Raw genomic sequence first — 22574 nt, 5'->3', positions numbered from 1 at the left:
ATTTGTTGGATTTGATACCAGCACTTGCCATCTTTATAGAGCCAATTAATGGCAAATCTTCCTTCATAACGAAATCCAGGTGTATTTGACTCTCTTGTTCAGTAGCCTCACTCTGAGGATTTCACATTGGACGCCAACAATTTGTGCAACTAAGTTTATATCTCCGTGTGGGTGAAATTTTCTCTCCGAACCTGTGATGTTTCTCCGCCCAGATTGTTCCAGGCTTGTACATGGAGGAATAGACACAGTGGGGAAAGGTTTGGAGTTTTGTAGGCCAGAATTGTTGAAAATAAATATTCAGCTCCATAACCCCCACTGTACGTAGTTACAACTTTTGCACAGGTCGGAAAATACGGTCTGGAACATTGATTTTGCCTTCTCTTAAGGCAGCATTTCCGATGGGTTCTTGAGATGGACAGCATATATTAAATAGAAGAAAAGAATAATCTGCAAAGAAGAGCAAAACAAGAGTACAAACTAGAGGCCATCATAAAACTCTTCTTAATGGAGCATGCAGTTCTTTAGAAAAGTACCTGTTCGCTTCTTGACACCATGGCGTTATCTCGGGTGATCTGGTGACTTATCGTATTTGCTCGCTTGGGGAGCTTTATGGAAACCTCTAGATTTAACTCTTGCTGTTCTGGTGCTTCCATCACGTACTGCGCCATAGCCTGGAACACCATGACTGTTGCCTGGATATGAAAGAAAGAGAAACATGATATCACATGAATAATTGTGGATTTGTCATATATTTTATTCCTGTGTCAAAATCTGTTTGGGGTTCTAAAAGTTAGCAAGTGCAAGGCACTGAGGCTTTGCATCGTGCATGTCTCATCCCGAACCATATGTTGTTTTTTAATTCTACTATTTCACAAACTACCTGCTTTGGATTGGCTACTACTAAAAAATTAAATGCTCCTTCTATTCCAGAATTGGAAGAATACCCCGGTTGGGATAATAATACCCGTTTTTCTGTCAGAGAATTACAGACCTTATTTCTGAATTCTACTTTTACCATATCCAGTTTGGATCCAGATGGTTGGTTGTTGTGGCACAAAAGTGCAGATTCCTGCCAACATCGTTTTCTGGGTTTAGACCCTGGCTACACACAGGTTAGGGTGGATCCCCGTTTTGAGAGTGACCATTCTGTGACTACCTATTCTGTAGACAAGCTTTGTCAGAATTGGCTCAAACACTCCACGTTAGTGTCAGTTAAGCTTCATTTGTCTAAATTGACTGACGATTTTGATCTAAATGACTTTGTCAAGGGCCCTGCTTCCGGCAGATCCAAAAGGTGGATATATGCTATTTACAACGAAGTTTGGAAACTGTCCCAGATTGAGGCTGCTTGCAGCTTGAGAGCTATAGATCAAGCAAATTTAGAAAAGGTGCTGGCAGTTGTAGATAATAGCATTAACGCGCTTTCTTCCCGCATTTACACATTAGATAATGTAGTTTCATCTGTTGTTGATATTGCGCAAGAAGATGTCTCTGTTTTGTACCATGGTCAAAATCAATTGCCTTCCATAATTCAATTTGCATTGACTTTGCAAACGTTAAAGGCAGGAAAAGTGCCTTGGCACTACATGAACACCTTTATTTGCCCCTTTTAATTTGACTGACAAGCAACGTTTTATGTCTATGAAAGATGCAACTTTTTCTTCTATGTTACATATTGAAAAGTTAGAACCTTTACCGTTTTCTGTGGCTGAAACAAATTCTGCTGTGTGGCTAGTCCATGGGTTAATAACATTACCTTTCCCTTTGTTCAAATTTGAAAATTGTATGAAGTACTACGCAATTGGCAGATATGAACCTCTGGGCACCGCTTATCTCCATGAAGCTTGGTCACTACCTTTTACCTATAGGTGCCTGAGGGAGCGAAAAGAGGTTTATTTGAATGGTGAGGATTGCACATCAACACCAGATCACTCATTAGGGTGCAGGAATATCCAATTGCATGACTCTTGCAACCAGGACGCGCCTAATCTAGCCTGTGTTTTGAAAGGTACACCGACGCCTGCTATCATACCCACATTCACATTACTAGCGAACGGTAGTTATTTACTTTTAAATAATGAAGATTGTTGTGGGATGTTAGCTGGAATTCCTTACATCGTTACCGTCTCTGAACGTGTAGTTTGTTGTAAAAACGTAATGTTTCCTCCTCCACATGGGAAGCTGGATGTTTTCATCTGGCCTTCGATTCCGAGCTTGAAAGTAGAGTTCAACAAGATGAGTCGCATAAGAGCTCCTCTGTCTCAAAAAGAAGTCGCCCTCACATCTGCTCATGAAATATTTGTCCTTCACGTGGCAAACACCCACACAAAGGTGCATGCTTTATTAAATACAGATTTGCCCTTGCATTTCCGAGAATTAATTCACACTATATTTAATGCTTCCTCCACCACAGGGCTGGCTCACTTTTTTAAAGTTGTTAGTAGTGGCCTTGTGACTTCTTTTCAAACTATATTTTGTGTGTTTCCAGCATTTTTTCATTCGATTTTTTCCAGTCTGTTTGGTGGATTTCCCTTAATGCTCGCTCTGGTTGCAGGAGTGCTTCTGTTACTTTATTTATTTCAAAATGGATGCACGTCCTGTGTTACAAGACGATCTGCCATGACTGTTGCTGCTCCGCAACTGAATGCTTGGTTAATATGGAGCGCTGCCTCTTGCTACATTGAGTGCAGCTTATGGATTATCGTTTCAAATTTCCTTTTTTACATGCTTCCGGCCTGTCTTTCACTGCCTGAGCTGTGATTTCGACTGGGCCCTGCATTGGTGTCTCTGCAATACGGTGTCTCCCAACGCGGATTATGATCAACTGATGAGCCCCTTGAATTGCTTTGTTCTGGCGACCGGATTATGGCCTTTGCAGTGATGCATGGAGTCCTGGGACATTGGAATGTATTGAAGAGAACCGGAGTTGTCCTCTGATGGTACTAGAGGCTCCGTTTATTGAGGAACATGTATGTTCCTTCCCATTACTGAATTGGATGGCTGAAATGTTTTCGGATGAGAACAATGATTTCCTGTTGGAGGCTGTTGCAACGGACTGTGCATCTACCCTGTTGGAGTGAGATGGGTTTCCTCTTCTCTCTCTTTCATGGCCGATGTCACATGTTGGATATCAGATTTTTTTATTCTTATTTTAGTCTTTATTTTTTCCAGGCCCATTGACTTCCGTTAAAGTGATTATAGATTTGAACAATTTTTTGGGGAGTTTGCTCCCGTTTACCCACTGTGTCAATTTGAACTCGATTCTGACTCTTGAACTTGAACTCTGCGTTCCAAATTTGCCCTCTTCTTATCCGTGCTCAGATCAAGGGAGGGTGTCGTGGGGCTGAGCCTTGCATTCACACAGTGTCAGGTTGACATGAGCTTATTAGAAGTTTAAACGCCATTTCTCCTTTCTGCTGCCTTTTGCACATGGCACACACTGTATTAATTGTTTAGAGTTTAGCAGAGTGTTTTGCTTCACACAAGAATAATATGTTTTTCTACATTAGTAGCCTTTCTTGGTAAGCTTAGTCTGAACAGTGAGTGCCGAGGCCTTCAAGGTTATTTCAACACAGTGGTTGTTGTTCGGACTGATCAGCACATGTTCTAGACATAACACATAAGCAGCTGGGGCCACCTATGATATTGGCGCATTTAATAATGCACTGCGTAGGCATGTTCAGACACACTTGGAGAACATTTGTATGTTGAAAGCTTGTGTAGATTTGGATGTGATCCACTTCTGCTAAATACCAGAGGCATGGGGTCACCTATGTAATCCCAAGAGACCTTCTTTAGTTATAAAAAAGCCTACTAGCAAGGGAGGGTGAAATATAGGTAAATATTTACCCTGTTTCCATTTAGCATTATAACATGCTTTCACCCTTTGTATTTTATGGAATAGTAACTATGCTGACAATCTTGTTTCTAATAATATGTCTGCTTGAATTAGCTAAGGTGCTGGGCCTGAGAACACGGCGTTAGAAATAAATATTTTAAACTTGCTCGTGTCTCTTTTTACTCCCTGTTTTGGACTGGTATGAGAGTATAATGAAAGAGTGCTCTTGCTTTCCACATTGCCTGAGGTAACCTAAGTCGCATGTTCTGGGTTGTCTAATCATTGGTTTCTTTGCTATAGGACTAAGAGCTAATGTGACACTGAAGCTAGTCTGGTAGGGGATGTCGTGTACTAAGTGATTTTTGGCACACCCTAATTCACTGAGGTTCCAAGTCTCTATGCAAAGTTCTGTTTAGGAGCAGAATCCCTGCTACAGGATCAGTGTCCTCCCCCACCTCATTATAGGAGGCCTTCAAGGCAGTTATTTTCAGACATTGCATAGCCAGGCAGGCAGGGGTATTGAAAGCTATAAGGCAATCACAACCAAACTGGAGGCTCATATAAGGGACATACACAGGACATAGAAATGAAATATTACTCCACAAATGACTCAGCATGCTTGGCACACCTTAGAGAGAAACTTACTGAATATGAGGCACAGAGGGAAGTTAAATTCCTTGGCAAATACACGCAGGCCAGACTCTACGGAGAGGGAGACAGACCTGGTAAGACACTCGCATCCCTGTTCAGAGCACCTAATAATTCGACCTACGTCACTGAGCTCAGTGAGGTTGCTACAGAGTCTGTTCACAGTCCACAGGAGATTCTACAACACTTTTTTGTGTTTAAATTTTTTATTGAATTTTACAATGGAAATACATCAAGAGAATAAGGATAAGGAGGCAGTAATAAATTGTGAAGGAATAAATGAGAAATTCTATAAGGATAAAAATAGCAATAAATGCAGTACATTTGTTGATGAATAAAAACATATAAATATGGAATATATATAAATAGATATATTTAGAACAAATAATTAAATATTTACATAAATAAATACAGAAATTGTGAAAAAGCAGAGAAGAAGAAGAGAAAAGTAATGGGAGGGGAGGAGAATGCAAGGAGGATAATACATAATAAATATGTAAATGGCATAAATAAGAAAGTGAAATAGCTTATATCATTAATTGATTAAATATAAATAGATCAAATATAAAATGAGTCAGTGACTGTATATGAGATCATCATAATAATCATAGAGAAATATGTTTTCGCAGAAAAAAAAAAACTTTGCAAAAAGTTTAAGACACGGTAGATTTGGAAGAGAATAGTAAAATAGTGTAAATAAGAGAAAAGGAGAAAATAATAAAATATGAGGGATAATGTGGAGGAATAGAGCCAGGGTAAAGAGAGGTGAGAGAGAAAAATAGGAGGAAAGGGAAGGTAATATTAAAAACAATATGGGAAAGTGAAAGAAACAGAGCAACTAATAATAGGAAAGACATAATAAACAAAAATGTAGAACAATGAGTTACTCTCCTTGGTTGGGTGCAGTGAGAGGAACAGAAGAATTAGTCATATCATCAGTTTCCTTTTTAGGAAAGGTGACCAGGTTTGGCGAAATATGTAAGTTTGATCCTGAAGGTTCTACATTGTTTGTTCATATGAAGCTGTTTGTATCATGGCTACTAACCATTCTTCTTTTGACGGTGGAGATGATGATTTCCAATGGCGTAGAATAAATATTTTAGCTGTAGCCAATGCAGTGTGGAAAAGACGGTGTTGTGGTTTAGAGCGCTTTGGATAATGACGTGAATCATGTAAAAGAATATTGGCAGTTGTAAGTGGCAAATGTAAGGGCATTGTGGAATGTAAAATTTTGCCAACATAGGTCCAAAAAGGTTGTATACTTGGGCACTCACAGATAATGTTAGTTGTGTCACAGCCAGAATTGGAGCATCTCCAACAATTAGTATGCCAGCTTTATGCAATTTGACTGGCAACCAATGCCAGTCGTGGAGTATGTTAAATAAACAAAATGTAAGCCTTGCTTCACGGGTTCCTTTTTGCAGATTCTCCAATAGCTGTTCCCACTCATTATCTGAATCAGAGTTTGATAAACAGGATTGCCGTTTAAGGTAAAGATTATGAGAGAGGGATTGGGAAAAGAGGTGAAACTTAAAGGTTTTATAAAGGCCAGAAGTCCCTCCTTTATGTTTCCCCCATGTATATAAATATGATAATATTGGTGAGATTTGAAACAACCAAGAGGCAATCCCAAATGTTTCTTCAAGCACTGTTGGAGTTGAAGTTATTTGAAAGAAAGTTCTGCGGGAAGAGTTAGTTCCTCCCTTAATTGTAAGAATGATTTGAAATCACCATTATGAAGAAGATGGTCTGGAGTGCTAATGCCTGCTGTTTGCCACAAAGGCCAAAATAGAGTTCAACGGTTAATACGCATGCCTGAATTATTCCATAAGGGAGCCTTATTGTCGATACGCGGGTTTGAATCTAGTAAACAATGTCCCCTTTGCCAGGATTTATGCATAGCAGATAAAATTGGATTATTGGGGTAAGAACTACTATTGCCAATTCAATACAAAAGAGAAAGACCTTAATCTGTGGCTAAAAGGTGGCATTCTATATGAACCCATTGTGGAGCATCTTTGATACCTGGTAACAAATAAGATATTTGAGAGATGTGCAATGCAAGGGCATAATGTTCAACCGATGGGAGGCCCATTCCTCCACAGAGTTGATGAGCTTTCAATTTTGGCACAGCAAGACGAGGCTTAGCCGAACCCCATATAAAGGTTTTAATCTTGGAGTCTATTGATCGAAGCGTGGATAAAGGAATCTGGAGGAGAAGCATGCCCAAGATGTTGATGAAACGCGGAAGTGTGACCATTTTAATAGCTTGGACTCTACCCCAAAGATAAAGGCCTAAAGCCTTCCATTTGTCATAATCCCGCTGCATTTTAGAAATTAGAGGAGTTAAATTGTCTATGACCAGGCCTTCCAAACCTTTATTAATTAGAACTCCTAGGTATTTAAGGCGTGAAGATTGGCAATGAATAGGGAAGCCGTATATAGCTGCTTTTGTAGTTCCATCAGAGACGGGTAATGCCTCACTCTTGTCCCAATTAATGTTATAACTTGTAAAGAAAGAGAAGTCATTGATGATTTGAAGGAGAGAGGGAATAGATTGTGGGAGATTTGTAAGGGTGAGTAGGATATAATCTGCGTATAAGTAAATTTTAGAGTGCCCGATTGAGAGGGGAATACCTGTGATTTTATCAGTTTGACAAATTGTAGCAGATAATGGTTTCATAGCTAAGAGTAAAAGAAGGGGGGTTAAAAGGCATCCTTGGCGTGTTCCTTTCTGAATCGGAAAAGTGTCAGATAGAAAACCACCACAATTCACTTGAGCAGATAGGTTGTCTTATAATAAGCGTCGCTTGGTTATAAATTGATCACCCAACCCAAATCTTTCCATTACTGTAAAAAGGTAGTCCCATTCAATGCAATCAAATGCTTGTTCTGTGTCAAGTGAAAGAGCTAATGCATCATCTGGAAGGTATTTAGCAGACCTCAGGGTATGGGTTAACGTACGATGATGATTCCAATAGGAACACCCTAGGACAAAGCCTACTTGAGTGGGATGTGTCAGGGAAGGTAAAACTTTACGAAGGCGGGACGCTAGGATGCTGGCCAATATTTCTATTTCACAATTTAATAACGAGATGGGACAATAACTACTGCACAGCAGGGGATCTTTACCAGGTTTGGGTAGCACAGCAATGAGTGCTTTGTTAGAAAGAGGCCCCAATCAAGATATATTATCCTCTTCTAGGAATGCAGCATGTAGTGTATCAATAACATTGTGTCCTGCCCATCGATAGAATTCAGCAGGGAATTTATCTTCCCCAGGAGATTTGTGGTAAGGTAGGTTAGCAATGGCTCTGGAAATCGAATTTTTGGTAATTTCACCTTCAAGCAGAGCTCTACCATCATCAGAGAGATGGGGAAGATGAACCTTTGTAAACAAAGTAGACATCTTATTCAGATCTATCTGAGCACCTGAGGTATAGAGAGATTTGTAGAAAGAGGCGAATTCATTGACCATATCTTGAGGTCTCATAAGTATGTCACTTGTGCCGTATAGCCATAGCTGCCTCTCTTTGGCGCAATTGTGCAGCTAACAATCTCCCTGCCTTTTCCCCCTGCTTGTAATGTCGCCCCTTCATTCTCTGCCAAGCATATTCGGCTTTAGATGTAAAAAGGCTATTTAATGCCATGCCTGCTTGTGTAGTAATTTACAATTCTGCAAGGTTGGGGTTAGTGTGTACTGGCGAGAGTAAGATTGAATGATGTGTTCTAGTTCTATTTGGCGGGCAGCCTTCCTTTTTTTAATAAGTGCAGCATCACGCTTTAACTGACCCCTGATAGTGACCTTAGCTGCAGCCCAAATAGTCCTGTTGGAGGTTACAGAACCATGATTAGTGGAAAGATAGTGTTGGAGATGTGATTGTAATTGGGATTTACCATTTGGAGTTCTATGCCGTTGAATGTTCATGCGCCAGGGTTTATGCCCTAGCTTAAAGAGTCCTATTTCTAGGGATAAGAGGAAAGGGGAGTGGTCAGATAAAGCTGTTTCCAAGATTCGAGATTCCGTGACCAATTGAACCACTTTTTGTGATGTCAGAAAATAGCCCACGCGAGAGAATGTGCCATGGGTGGGAAAGAAGAAGATGTATTCTGTGTCTGTTGGATGACTAAGACGCCAGAGGTCAACTAGTACATTATCCGATATTACTTCATCTAATAGAGCTCTATCTGCATCTTTCCCCATGTCAAATGGGCCTGTTATGTCTAGAATTGGGGTTCGAGCCAGATTCCAATCCCCGCCAATGAGGTACTGTGAGGCATCTATTTCTGTTAATAGACAGTTCAACTGGAGGAAGAATGATTTTTTTGTCCCTGTCGGAGCGTAGATTGACCCCACACAAATGGTAGCATCTCCAATACATAATTTAGCAAGCGCATAACATCCATCAGAATCTGACCATGTTTTCGAGACCGTGACTGGGGGTGATTTGCGAAATAGGATTGCAACGTCACATTTGCGAATAGGGCTAGCGTCTATGGATTCACCCTTACGAATACTACTATGAATAACCTTCCCCACCCAATCTCTGCATAGTTTATCAGATTCTAGCATATCTAGATGGGCTTCTTAAAGCAAGGCCACATCTACATGCTGGGATTGGAGATGAGAAAGCACTTTTTTCCTTTAACTGTAATGGGTAAAACCATGGACATTCCATGCAATGGTACATAAAGGATGGGTACTTGTCATAATAAAGCAGTGTCAATAGGAAAAATAATAATATAGTACACAATATCCTTGCCGAAGTTAGGAGAATAGGAGATTAGAAAGAATATAAGGAGGAAAGGATAGATAGAAAAGAGGTACCCTGGCTCACTACAAAGACAACAATGTGTGGTTATGGAGGAACAATCAAGAAGGAGGAGAAAAAAAAGAAAAAAAGGACCAGTATTAAGATAAAATAAGAGAGAATACATATAAAAGAAGAAAAGGAGATTAATGTACTGTACTGTGTAGAATTAACACAATGTCAACAAAATGGATCTTTTAGCTGGAATTCTAGACTTGTGGGCTACTCGTGCCGGGGGAACACCATTCGATTGGACTATCAATGGAAAGGGAGACATGTACGAAATAATATAAATCGAATAACAACATATTTTTGGAAATTAGAGGTCGAAACGAAGAAAGAAAAGGAAACAAGTGTCATGAGAATACAGTCTAGGAGAAATTGAGATATAAGACATATGAATGACATTATAAGGTTAACCAGACAAAATATAACAGTATTATATAATATTCACTGGAAAGATTGTTAACTCATCTAGTCAGAAACAGATCAGAATTATATTATCTTATATGTAAACAGTGTAGGAAATAAGTAGATGAATCAATAATAGGGTAACTTGCTTGTGTAAAAAAAAAAGTTGTCAGATATTAACATAGCAATAATCCTATTATCCATAATGAAGAATAAGAGAAAAAATATATATAATAATTAAGCATTACTATGTTAAGGAACCGGCATATCATAAATATTCAAAAACTTTATCGTAAGTGAATAACAGAACAATGGAATATTAAACATTGAACCAATTAATTAGCAATTAATTAATTAATTAATTAATTAAGGAATAAGTATAGAAGAGATTAGAAGAGAAAAATCATACAAATAATAAATATAATTCATAACAGGAGGAAAGTCTGAGAAGATTTAAAAGGTTCAAATAGAAAGTAGTAGTGAAATTTAGAAGAGAAAGTAGAAAGACTCATAATAAAATCAAAAAGGAAGAGCAGTAAGGAAAGATAGTGTCATCAAATATATTATATAACCATTTAATACAGCCAGAGAATATTAGATAAATAGGAAGATGGAGAGTCAATGATTAAGAGAATAGAAGAAAAGAGATGTGAAGAGAAGAAAACATCAGAGTTAAATATCTTGTATTAATGTAATTCATAATATTCATACTATACGGACAACATCCTCCTCGGGAACCTGAACTTCCACCTCGAGAACAACAACGATGGCAACTCCACCGCCGTGATCGACAACCTCGCCAACCTCAGACTCAAACAGCTAGTGACGACACCCACCCACGCCACCGGACACACACTGGACCCCATCTTCTCTGCAAATCCCCACGTCTCCTTTAACCACAACACCGAACCCCACTGGACATACCACAGATGTGTCCACTTCACCTTCAGGAAACACACCAACGCACCCAACAGATGCCACGCCGCTGCTGGGGCAAGATCACCGAGGACCAACTGACCACCACCCTCGCCCTGGGACCACCCGCAGACCCTACAGACCCCGACACCACCGCCATCCACCTCAAACAGTAGATCAACGACTGCGCCGACACCCTCGCCCCACTCAAGACCTCCGCCACCAATCACACCAACAAGAAAGCTGCATGGTTCACCGAAGACCTCCGAACTCCTAAGCTCACCTGTCGGAAGCTGGAGAAGAGCTGGCTCCACGACCGAACACCAGACAGCTACACAGCCCACAAGAACACCACCCACAGCCACCACCAACTAATCAGGACCGCCAAAAAGACCGCCTTCAAGGAACGCCTAGACAGCAACGCACACAACAGCAAAGAGCTCTTCAACATAGTGAAAGAACTTTCCAACCCCAGCTCCAACACCAATGACATTCCACCATCACAAGACCTGTGCGACTCACTGTCCACCTTCTTTCACCGCAAGATCGCCGACATCCACGACAGCTTCAACATCGACACCCCCACTTCCGCCGCCAAGACCACCACCCCTGTGACCCCCACCCGCACCAGCCACCTGACCGCCTGGTCCAGCGTCAGCGACAAAGACACCATCAACACCATGAACTCCATCCACTCCGGATCCCCTTCTGACCCATGCCCTCACCACGTTTTCAATAAAGCAAGCACTACCATCGCACCCCATCTCCGGAAAAAAATCAACAATTCCTTGGAGACAGCAGCATTTCCGAAGAGCTGGAAGCACGCCGAGATCAACACCCTACTGAAGAAACCCAAGGCGGACCCCAAAGACGTCAAGAACTTCCGGCCCATCTCCATGCTCCCCTTCCCGGCGAAAGTCCCGGAGAAGATCGTCAACAGACAGGTGACCCGCTACCTGGAAGACAACAACATCCTGGACCCATCCCAGTCCGGATTCCGCAGCAACCACAGTACCGAGACCGCCCTCATCGCTGCCACCGACGACATCAGGATCCTGATGGACAAAGGAGAAACAGCCGCCCTCATCCTCCTTGACCTATCAGCAGCCTTGGACACGGTCTGCCACTGCACCCTAACAGCACGCCTCCATGACGCCGGTATCCAAGAGAAGGCCCTGGCCTGGACTACATCCTTCCACTCCGGCAGAACCCAGAGCGTCTGCCTCCGACCCTTCCGCTTCAAGACCACCAAGATCATCTGCGGCATTCCACAGGGATCCTCCCTCAGCCCGACACTGTTCAATATATACATGGCACCACTCGCCCACGTCGCACGACAACACAGCCTCAACATCATCTCCTACGCCGACGACACCCAGCTGATCATATCCTGACACCGCCAAAGCCAACCTCCACAGAGGAATGAAGGGCGTCGCTGAATGGATGAAGGACAGCAGGCTGAAGCTGAACTCAGACAAGACGGAGGTCCTCATCCTCGGCCCCACCCCATCAGCCTGGGACCACTCCTGGTGGCCAACATCGCTAGGAACAGCCGCAGAACCCACCGACCACGCTCGCAACCTGAGGGTCTTCCTCGACTCCGCCCTCTCCATGACAAAGCAAGGTAACGCCATCTCCGCATCCTGCTTCACCACCCTCCGAATGTTCCGCAGGATCTTCAAATAGATCCCCTCGGACACGAGAAAAACCATCACCCAGGCCCTCTTCACCAGCAGACTGGACTACAGGAACAGCCTCTACGCAGGAACAACAACCAAGCGCCTGAGATGGCTGCAACGCATCCAGAACGCCTCAGCACGACTGATCCTCAACGTCCCCCGACACAGCCACATCACACCTCACCTGAGAGACCTGCACTGGCTCCCCGTCAACAAGAGGATCACCTTCAAACTCCTCATCCACGCACACAAAGCCCTACACGCCAGACCAGCTTACCTCAACGACCGACTCAGCTTCTACACCCCCACCCGCAGCCTCCGCTCTGCCAACCTTGCCCTCGCCACAGTTCCACGCATCCGAAAAACCACAGCCGGCTGCAGATCCTTCTCCTACCTCGCCGCCAAGACCTGGAACACTCTCCCCACCGACATACAGCAGACCCAGGACCTACTGGCTTTCAGAAGACTCCTCAAGACCTGGCTCTTCGATCAGTAGCAGCCCCGCCACCCCCAGCGCCTTGAGACGCTCACGGGTATGTAGAGCGCTTTACAAATGTAATGATTGATTGATTGAATGATTGAAGAAGAAGAAGAGGGAGCGACATAGAGAAAAGAGAACTGTAGAGCTTAAATGTGTCGGAGATATATGTCAGCAGAGTTATATAGAGTAGAGCTTTTTGTTTAAGAGAGAAGGGAAAAGTTTAAAGTTTAGGATTTAATACTTATAAATACTAACTCTAAATTCATAATATTTCTAATTGGTTGCCATATTGGAAAATGATAAATAGATACTTATCACAACTTTAAGAACAAATTTTGAAACAGGAAATCAAATTTCAGGGTACACCCTCCTCAGAAGACAAAGGAGATCTTAGTGGAGAACATTGCTTGTCTCTATCTCTTTTCTGTGTAAGAGCTGACACTGCTTGAAGAATTTGTGATCAATCTCCTATGGAATGCACAAGTCAATCGTGTCTCTTCATCTACTACTGGAATGGCCTGGATTGCGTCGAGATCCACCAGAAGACATCTTGGAGGTTGATGAAGGAGGTTGGGATTGAAGCTCTGGTAGAGACACAGCACAATCCATGTTTCGAGGAACAAAGTTCTCTAAGAATTGTCAAAGATCATCCGGGTTGAAGAATTCTTTTGAAACACCATCATTGGTGATTCGTTGACATGCTGGTTCAAAAAGGCCATATTTAATGTCTAATTGACGTAGTCGAGGTCAAAAAGAGAGAAAGGCTTTACGGCGATCATTCCTTTCCTTTGAAGTCTGCTGCTACACGGATTTCATGACCTTCAAATATATATGGTCCATGGATACGGGTGTGATTTTTGGAAGGATTGTTTTGAGAAAGGATTTAGCATCTGAACCTTCTATCCTTTCAGGGAAACCAAAGAAACGTACATTGTCTCAGAAGCTTCTGCCTTCCAAATCTATAACTTTCCTTCGAAGGAAAAGAAGTTCTTGATCCCGATCCGGTATATTGTTAAGGCTGTTCTCTACAATGACAGCTCATTCAGTTAGACCATCAAGACGGTTTTGAAATCCAGTAATATCCACACGTATGGATTTAGTATCAGTAGCTAAGACAGACATGGACATTTCCAAGCCTTCTAGGCATCGCCCTATTGCTGATATTTCCTGAAGTATGCGGTCCATAATTGGGTCTGGAGCGGTTGCCATACTGAAAGTGGGTAGTTTTTGAGCTGAAGGGAATATGTTTGAGGAGGAAAGGCTCTGATTTAGAGCTTCAGAGTACAGGGGCTGTTTGATGGATTTATTGTTCGCTTTGCCAGATGGCATACCTTATTGTTCTGTCATTTGTTTTTGTCTCACCATACAGGTAATTCAATTTGTTAATTCCCTCCTCGCTTGGTCAAATATCACCCAACAAGCAGGAAAAGGACGTTGTGACTTGTTAAGAACACCAATAGTTCAGACACACTTGCTGACATAGTGGAATAAATATTTCAAAGGAGTATGAGAGCAAGATATAGTTGCTGAGGAGAAGTACTGATAGGCATACTAGGAGCAGGTCCTCTCAGTTGGAAGCGAATTATCTCAATACAATTCAGACACACCTGAATTATTTATTGCAGTATTAAATCAATACTCTTCTTGTTATAGAACAAGTAACAGATAGTAGTACAAAGTCACCACAGTTACTTCAAATGTATGGTAGCAGTACAGTGGACACAAAAGCAGTTACAATTCAATTAGTTCCTCTTAAACAATACCGTGTTGGCTAAGCCTTTGTATTTCCCCAGTCAGCCAGGGAGACATCATGTAGCAAGGAATAAACAAGAGAAAAAAACTGAACTTACTACATGGGTATATCTTTTCACTAAAAAGAGCCAACCATTTTAGTAAGAAAATCTCCTCAGGTGTACGTTAGCAAATCTCATCACTTGAAAGAACCAACCACTTGTGCAAGAAAATCGCCTCAGACACTTTAGCGGGCAGGAAGTGTATACAACATACATATCAGGGAAAAAAGGAGCATATTGAAGAGCATAAAAAGCTGTAGCTGTATTTATAATTGCTGTATATTCTCCACATTAATTATTAAGTAGGAGGCATGTACCATGCAGACAGAGTATATCAAAGGCAGTCAAAGTACTTCTGTCAATATACCAGTTTTCTTACTGCACATAGGTTAAAGAACAGGCTTTTGGATATAATTTTGTAGACTGTTAATATTTTCCACCGAATTTCTTCAGAGACAGGCAGAACATTTCTTCAGTTAAATTGTGTGTTAATCGACACTACAGTTCAGTTCCATAGGGAAGTCTTCCCAACAACACATACATTTCACAATTCTTTATTGTAGAGAAGCTAAACCTCTATAGGGCTTTATAGGGCATTTTTCAAACAGCACATTAATTTGTCCAGCTTCAGTTACATCCCATCTGGGACTGTGCGCCTTAATGAAAGACACGCCATCTCTCTCTTTCACTAAGGAATTCCTGTCGACATATCAGGCTCCTCACAGCAGAAAAGAACAAGCCTTGGTATACAATGTTGCAGAGTGTGAATTAATTACTTACATTTTCCTCATGAAAGGTTAAAGCATTTGTTCATCTTGTGTGTAGCCCAACACAGCAGAACAGCCATATGGAATCTTTCAAACAGGATGCAGTCTTCACAGTAGTGATTACAGTTGGAGCCGCTCCCGCGTTTCATGAGGTAATTATTGAAGACAGTACGTGAACTCTGTATGAACTCTACAGACCTTGGTTGTAGCTGGAGTCATGTGCCAAAATGAAAAAATCTCATTGTCTTTCCCTAAGTCTCTTCATTAGGTAACGCTTCCCACGTAGACTATATCACAGTCATCGCTCCTTGTATTTTTGTGAAGTCTCTGCAAACGTCTGTTGCACTCAGAAGCCACTCACCGCATTCCTTAGAGGTGGTAACTCCTGTCAGCTGTCCTGTTTCGAGAGGTTGTTTTCTCCCAGTATATTGAGCGGTGGCTCTTATCATTATTTTCAGATTGTCCCCAGATGAAGGCCAGGACGGCCGAAATGCATTGGGACCAGGGAAGTGTTTTGACAATGCATGTTGGGATATGTATTTCTTAAATTACCAACTTCAAATGAATTCATGTTGTGATGTAACAACACCAAGGATGGAAATAAATTATCCTCAGTGAAAATTTGCGATTAATTTAAAATTTGGGATTTAACGGATCAACCTCATCGAGAGGACATAACCCCAGTGCCCTGGGGACATACACCACATCCACGGGGATGCAGCTAGACTCTGCAAGAATGCGCGCATCACAGCCCATAACAAACACGTCCTCATAGTTCAGATGTCGCAATTTCCATGAACAAGGTGTGAATAATGACACGAAGGGCAATTCACGACCGTCTGGGGTGCCCCTCAGCGCAGAGCCTCAGCATCAAGTGGCCATCTTCATTGTGGCCAGACCACGCCCGCTTCGATTCTACAACACTTTAAACACTTTTATTCCTCCCTATACACATCTAAAACACCGGATATGCCTGAGGAAATAAAAACATATCTGGACTCCCTGGAATTACTCTAGCTGGGTAGGGCGCACAAGGCATATCTACCTGGATAAACTCTTCACCACATAAGATATAATCCAGATAATAAATAGCCTCCTTAATGATAAGGCACGGGGCGGAGCTAGCGAGGAAGCGAGATGGCTGCTGAATAAGCGAGCTCCTCGCCTGAGCCCACAACATCCTTACAGAACCATCCTTCACCTCAATTAAATCCCTACAGTTGTACACCAAGAGATGTGGGGAGCGATGACAAACCAGGCGACGAGCCGTCAGGGGTCTTCTGACGGCCCCGGAGCCCTGTGAGGCCGCCCGGACGACTGAGGCCCTGGAGCTACAAAGCAAAAGTGAAACCCCGGACTGGATTGGGCGGCCGATCCGTGGCGCAGGCCATATACTGCGGCTGAGCCGGCCGGGAGGACCCGCCTGCTGCCCGACAGTGCCGCGCCTTGCCGTCCTGAGATGCAGAATGGTAACGTGTGCTCCGGGGGCCAAGATGCATAACCCCCAAACAACAGCCGGGAGCCTCTGGGGAGACCCAAGAGAGTGTGCGGCCCGCAGCAGGAGATTCTATGCGGAGGCCTGCAGGGGGACAAACCGATGGTGAGACCAGACTCGGATGCCTGAGCTGCCGCGCCTCCTCCAATTAACGACGCTGGGACATGGGGCTTGGAGTATACCCAGTGGAGCGCTAGGATTGGAGTCGGGAATTTACTGAGGCCAAGAATCGGGAGGTGAGCTGCTGGTGGCGTGTCATACACGCGGATGGAGTACTGGCTGGGTCCGGGTGTCGTGGGAGGCCGAGGAGGCCCTGCAGATGCGGCACTGAGAAGCGGGGGACATTAGTAGCCGTGCCACAACAACTGGGCTGGAGTGTGTATGAGGCGGCCCATTGCACAATATTTGAACATTGGTGGGGCTGAGCACAGCAGGTGATGAGCCCAAATACTGCCATGAATCAATGGGACTGCAGATACTTATATGCTCTGCCTTCCCATTCACCTGCAGACACTGGAGAATACCCGCCATATTGGGGAGCGCTGACCTGCTGGTGTTGGTGGTGTGGAGATTTGGAGGACCGTTATGGTTTGGGTGTACTCTTGCAATCCTATTTTATTACGTTATTTGAAATTTGTAGCGTGCTCCTTGGGTGTACACTCCGTTGTGCACGAATGTCAAGAAAAAAATGCGTGCCTGTTTTGCGTGAGATCACTACATTTGGTGGCCTTGCTGGAATTCAGATAAACTTGGCTACATCAACACTCTTCCCTCTAACCACTGGCACCAAGCCATTCGCACTAGATTACCCCTTGGTGTGGGCAGACAGCCCAGTCAAGTATCTGGGGAGCTGGCTCAGTAGAGATGTGCAGGAACTATGGACTATGAATTACGGGTGAACTATCTCCTGGCTAGAAGGAAAGGTCAGTGCATGGCCAAAGCTGCTGCTGTCCCTAGAAGGGTGAATAGCCATTGCAAAAATGATAGTGCTTCCCAAATTCTTGAACATATTCGTAAACCTGCCCCTGCCAATTACTCAAGCATTCTTCAAAAAGCTCAGGTGACTAATGATTTCCCTGGTTTGGGCTGGCGACCAAGCCAGGATAGCTTAGGAAGTATTAACGCTCCCGCTAAACCAAGGTGGAATGGGAGCTCCAGACATACTCTTATATGCTTACTTCGCGCAAGCCCATTTCCTCCATTATTGGATTCACCCAACGCCATTCCAGCCTCACACAGCTATCGAGGCAGATATAATTGCCCCCACCCCTCTTTCGGTAGCATTATATCAACCATACCGCACACCTGTTGATACTGCTGAAACGCTGAGATGGGCATGGCATGGCTTACTGGCTAGATCTAAGGCCAAGATACTCTTTGCTCCCGCCATCCCTCTGGCACACAATCCACAAATGCTGCCACTGGCAGACAATGATAACGTGAGCTGGGCTAAAAAAGTGGGTGTGTCAACATATTACACGCTATACCCGGGAGACACCTTCTTAGCCCCACCCATATCAGATGAGACACAGTCAGTGGGACCCTTGGACCTACTGCTATTCTATCGCATCAGAGCAACTTGTTGAAAGATACAGAACACCTTTCCCAGCCACCTCCCAACCTACTTGCTCTTGAACATATGCTAACTATGCCCTCACCCCGCAAATTAATCACACGCCTCTATTCCCATATGCAGCGTCATAACCCAATTATTGAGGCAAGAGCGCAAATGGGCTGGAATTCCGAGCTACCGACACAGGTCACAGATGACCAATGGCACTTCTGCTGCAAACACTTAGAACTTCTACTTCTATCCCCCAACTGTAAACTCCGCTTAATGCATTTAAAATGTTTGAATTGTTATTATCGCACCCCACACAGTTACATCGTATGGGAATTAGGTTGGATCAAGCTGCTGGACATGCAGAGCCAGAATGGCTCATTTCTACACCTGGCCTGAAGTTGCCTACCTGTGTCAGATTATTGGGTACAGATATTTGGCAAACTCAGTGAAATACTGGAGCTGGAACTAACGCTGATGCCCCTAATGGGGCTACTGGGGTACGTGAAAGAGGTATCTGTAGACTCTTGTACATTACTGTCTATGCTACTATTATTGGTGAAGCAGCAAGTAGCCATGTGCTGAGGGAGATCGAGAAAGCCCTCAATCAAGGCCTGGGTGTTGGACATATTGCCAAGAACAGCTGTCCATTTTTGGGAAAATGATGCCGTCAGCTTCTAGACCCAAATACACAAGGGCCCTTTTCCTTACCTGGGTACGAGCCTATAACTCATTGATTAGGGTATGGTGCAGATACACCCAAAATGCAGAAGTGTCAGATAGGACCCCATAGCACAACATAAAGATCCCCATAAACTGCATCCACATACTCACCTTTCAGCAGCCACCCTCGGAGCTATAATATTGAAATGCGTTGGTCCTTGTGAGCTTGGGTTATGTTTTGTCTTGAATGATATGCTCATACATGTAACATGTGTTTGTTTGCTCTATATCTAAATGCTGTGCTGGTGAAGATACCCCTATTCAATGTAGTTGCTGTTTTCTTTTGGTTTATAAAAATGTAATATTGTAAAATGGTAATATTATACCCGGAAAATCCTTGCACTGCATTATGTCAATGATATTTCAAAATGCCAATTAAGAAATTAATGAAAAAAGTCTTGGAATCTGCTGGTCGCTTAATTCTTAGCTGTATGCGGGAACCAGCTTAGCAGGTAGTGCCCTGGTGGGCAGGGTATTTCTTTGGATGTGATGTCAGCCACTTCTCCTGAGACTCTATTTCAGTACTCAGTGAGCAACAGGCAACTCCACATCATGTGTCGGAATTCCATCCCTTCCTCTCTACATCTCGGTTGCGCAGCCCCACTACATTGAAGTGTCTCTAAGTTTCCCAGGAGTGAGGTATGCCCTGTGCAGTATTTTAAAGTTAATTAATTTAAATTTGGTGTTGCTGGATACCCTAGGGATTCTGCCTAATATATCCATCCAATCTTTCTTGGGAAGTGAAAGTCCTAAATCCTCCTCCCATCTGATCCGAAGGGTAGCGAGCGGTTTGAGCATGTCTCCCCGTATCTCTCTGTACAAGCTTGTGACCGCCTTGCATATGCCTGAGGCAGTGACTAAGTACTGACATCCCCCAAGGGCCGGGGGTTCTTCCAGACCTACTCAGCAATGACGGCAAACCACTGCAGTTATTGCTCCATGGAGCAGGAGTGCCCCTGTGGCAAATCAAACATCTTTCTAAAGTCTTTAAACAGGAGGAGCATTCCCTCTGGTATAGAGCCCCAACCCTGGTGGTTCCTGCTTTTGCCCAATACGTAAGGCCTCCCCCTCCCATGAGAGAGCCCCTTCACCTTAGTGAGGGGCAAATGAGGTGAGTATGGCTTTCTGCAATTTCACCCGCTGTAAAAACCTAATTCAGCTGCGCTGTAGAACCTGAAATTTGGAATTGTCACACCCCCACAGGTGTCGCAGGTGCAGCATGACCTCTGTCAGAATGTGAGGTTCAGGTACAGTAGCCGGCAATTCTTGTCACACTCTTTGGCTGCCTGCCATCCATTACATCAACCAGTGCAGTTGTGCAGCAAGATAATATGATTCAAAATCAGGAACGGCAAGGTCCCTCTCCACAACCTGCCTCTGCAATGTGGTGAATCCCACTCTCCTACACCCCGTTCCCCACAGAAAAGTGATTAGAATGGAATCTATCTCTTTAAATAACACTCTGGGGATCCATACTGGTAGAGTCACGAAGACATAGAGCAATCATGGGTAGTGCAACCATCTTGATCAGAGCTACTCTGTCTTTCATTGAGAAATGGAGTGTCTTCAAGAACTCTACTCCTTCTCAGTGCTCTGATCACCTTCCCTACATTCCTGTCTAACAAGTCCTCCAGTAAGTGGTATATGGTTACCCCCCAGCTATGCCAGGCACTTAGGTTCCCAATGTATGAATGGTAACGTCTCTGGAGGCTCCCAATCAGTGGTCGTCGGAAACAAGTGTGACTTTTGCCAGTTAAGCCCAGAGAAGGCCCCAGATTTCTCCATTAATCCCCTCGCTCTCTCCAGGTCTGTTATCGCCTCTTGTAAAAATATAGGGAGGTCCTCTATGTATAGGGCAATATAATAGGATTGTCCCACAAACTTTATCACCGATAGCAGGCCAGTGATACCATTTCCAGGGGGAAGAGAAATGGGGATAGGGGGCAGCCCTGTCAAGTTCCACAGCCCACATCATAACCCTCCAATATGTAGCGCACCGTACGAATTCTAGCTTTAGGGTCTATATATAATTGTCAGGCCTAAGTAACAAATCCCCGCCCCTATTGGAAGCACTCCATAACTGCATAAAGGAAGTCCCACTTGAGGCTATTAAAGGCCTTCTCTATGTTCACTGAAAAAAATCGTAGCACTCTCTTTGCTATAAGCATCAGCTCATCAAGATCATCAAAAGTCTCTGCCTATTGAGGGCAGTGCTGCGCCCCGGGATCAATCCCGTTTGGGCCGGGGTGGATCAGGCGCTCCATGTGGGGGAGTCTGGTGGCTAGTATATGACTACGGATTTTGTAATTGATGTTGAGCATCGATAAGGGTTGATACGCTCTGACATGGCACACCAGTTGCTTAAGTTTCAAGGGCAGCACTACAAGCGCCTCTCTGGTGGGAGCTGGTAAGGAACTGGAGTCTTTGCTCACCTTATATAAGGCTACCAATCTTGGAGGTAGTTCATCGATATATGTGGAGTATAGCTCTGTTGGGAACCTGTCTGTTCCTGGAGTTTTTCCCCTTGCAAGGGCCTTGACTGCTGCCCGTATCTCCGGTTCAGTGATCTCCCCTCCCAGCTCCTCAGACTCCTTATTAGTTAACAGTGGAAAAAGCAAATGGCCAAGATTTCCCTAACTGTATCTTCTGAGAGTACAAAACTGCTCATATAGAGGATGGAATAGTTTCACAGAAATCTTTGATTTATTTCAGCCTGCATTTAAAGTCGATTCCGTTGATACATTGTTATTTCCACTATTACGGAACCCTGCTTTGCCGGATTGGAGAGCCATGCTAATAATAAACCCATGCAGTAACGCTCCACATGGGCCCTGGTCTTGTATGTCTTATTGATGAAGCTGCACAATTTTTATACCTGTTCAGTAACCTACCTCTTAGTTTCAAGTAGGGGTTGTAGTACCTCTGGGTGGCCTGGCCTGGCCTGGCTTGTGATGCTCCAGGGCTCTTTGTTCTTCTTCCACCCTGGTGAATTTTGAGCGAAAGCTGAGTCACACCCTGATCGACTCAGATATACATCTTCCCCCAACACAGTTTAAAATGTTTCCATTTGATCATGGGAGAAGAGGCAGTGTTAGTGTTATCCTCAAAGTATTGCAAAATGTGGTTACAAATGGTGTCCCAAGAGAGCAGGTTCTCTAAGGACTCAATCTTCAATTGACACATTGGTATGGAAGGCTAAAGCCGTTCTCATCTCCGATGCATTAGGACTAGGTTGTGGTCAGATATGGTCCAGGCCAGGAACTCAATGTCCTGCACCGTCCCATGTACCTCAGGGTGCAGAGCAATGTATTGAGTCAGATATGGAGTATGTGGAGATTTGAAACAAAGGAATTGTCTCTTGTGAGGGGTTATGCACTCCACCACGTATCGATCAGACCCCACTTCTTCTGCCAATTTGAAAAAAATCTGGTGAGCCTAGCAACAGGGGAATC

General features: G+C 43.7%; 1 protein-coding gene across 2 annotated transcripts in view; it reads right to left on the bottom strand.

The window, feature by feature from the left end:
- LOC144826880 (A.superbus venom factor 1-like) overlaps positions 1 to 22574 on the bottom strand; it is a 1649148-nt gene that overhangs the window by 473076 nt on the left and 1153498 nt on the right. For both annotated transcript variants that reach the window (XM_078685340.1, XM_078685347.1), the window contains one exon: positions 534 to 692. In XM_078685340.1, the coding sequence (XP_078541466.1) occupies positions 534 to 692 (159 nt within the window). The remainder of the gene's footprint in view (positions 1 to 533; positions 693 to 22574) is intronic.

The sequence above is a fragment of the Lissotriton helveticus genome, chromosome 1_1, assembly GCF_964261635.1.
Source record: "Lissotriton helveticus chromosome 1_1, aLisHel1.1, whole genome shotgun sequence".
NCBI classification, from domain to species: domain Eukaryota; kingdom Metazoa; phylum Chordata; class Amphibia; order Caudata; family Salamandridae; genus Lissotriton; species Lissotriton helveticus.
This window is presented reverse-complemented; position numbering and strand designations above follow the sequence as displayed.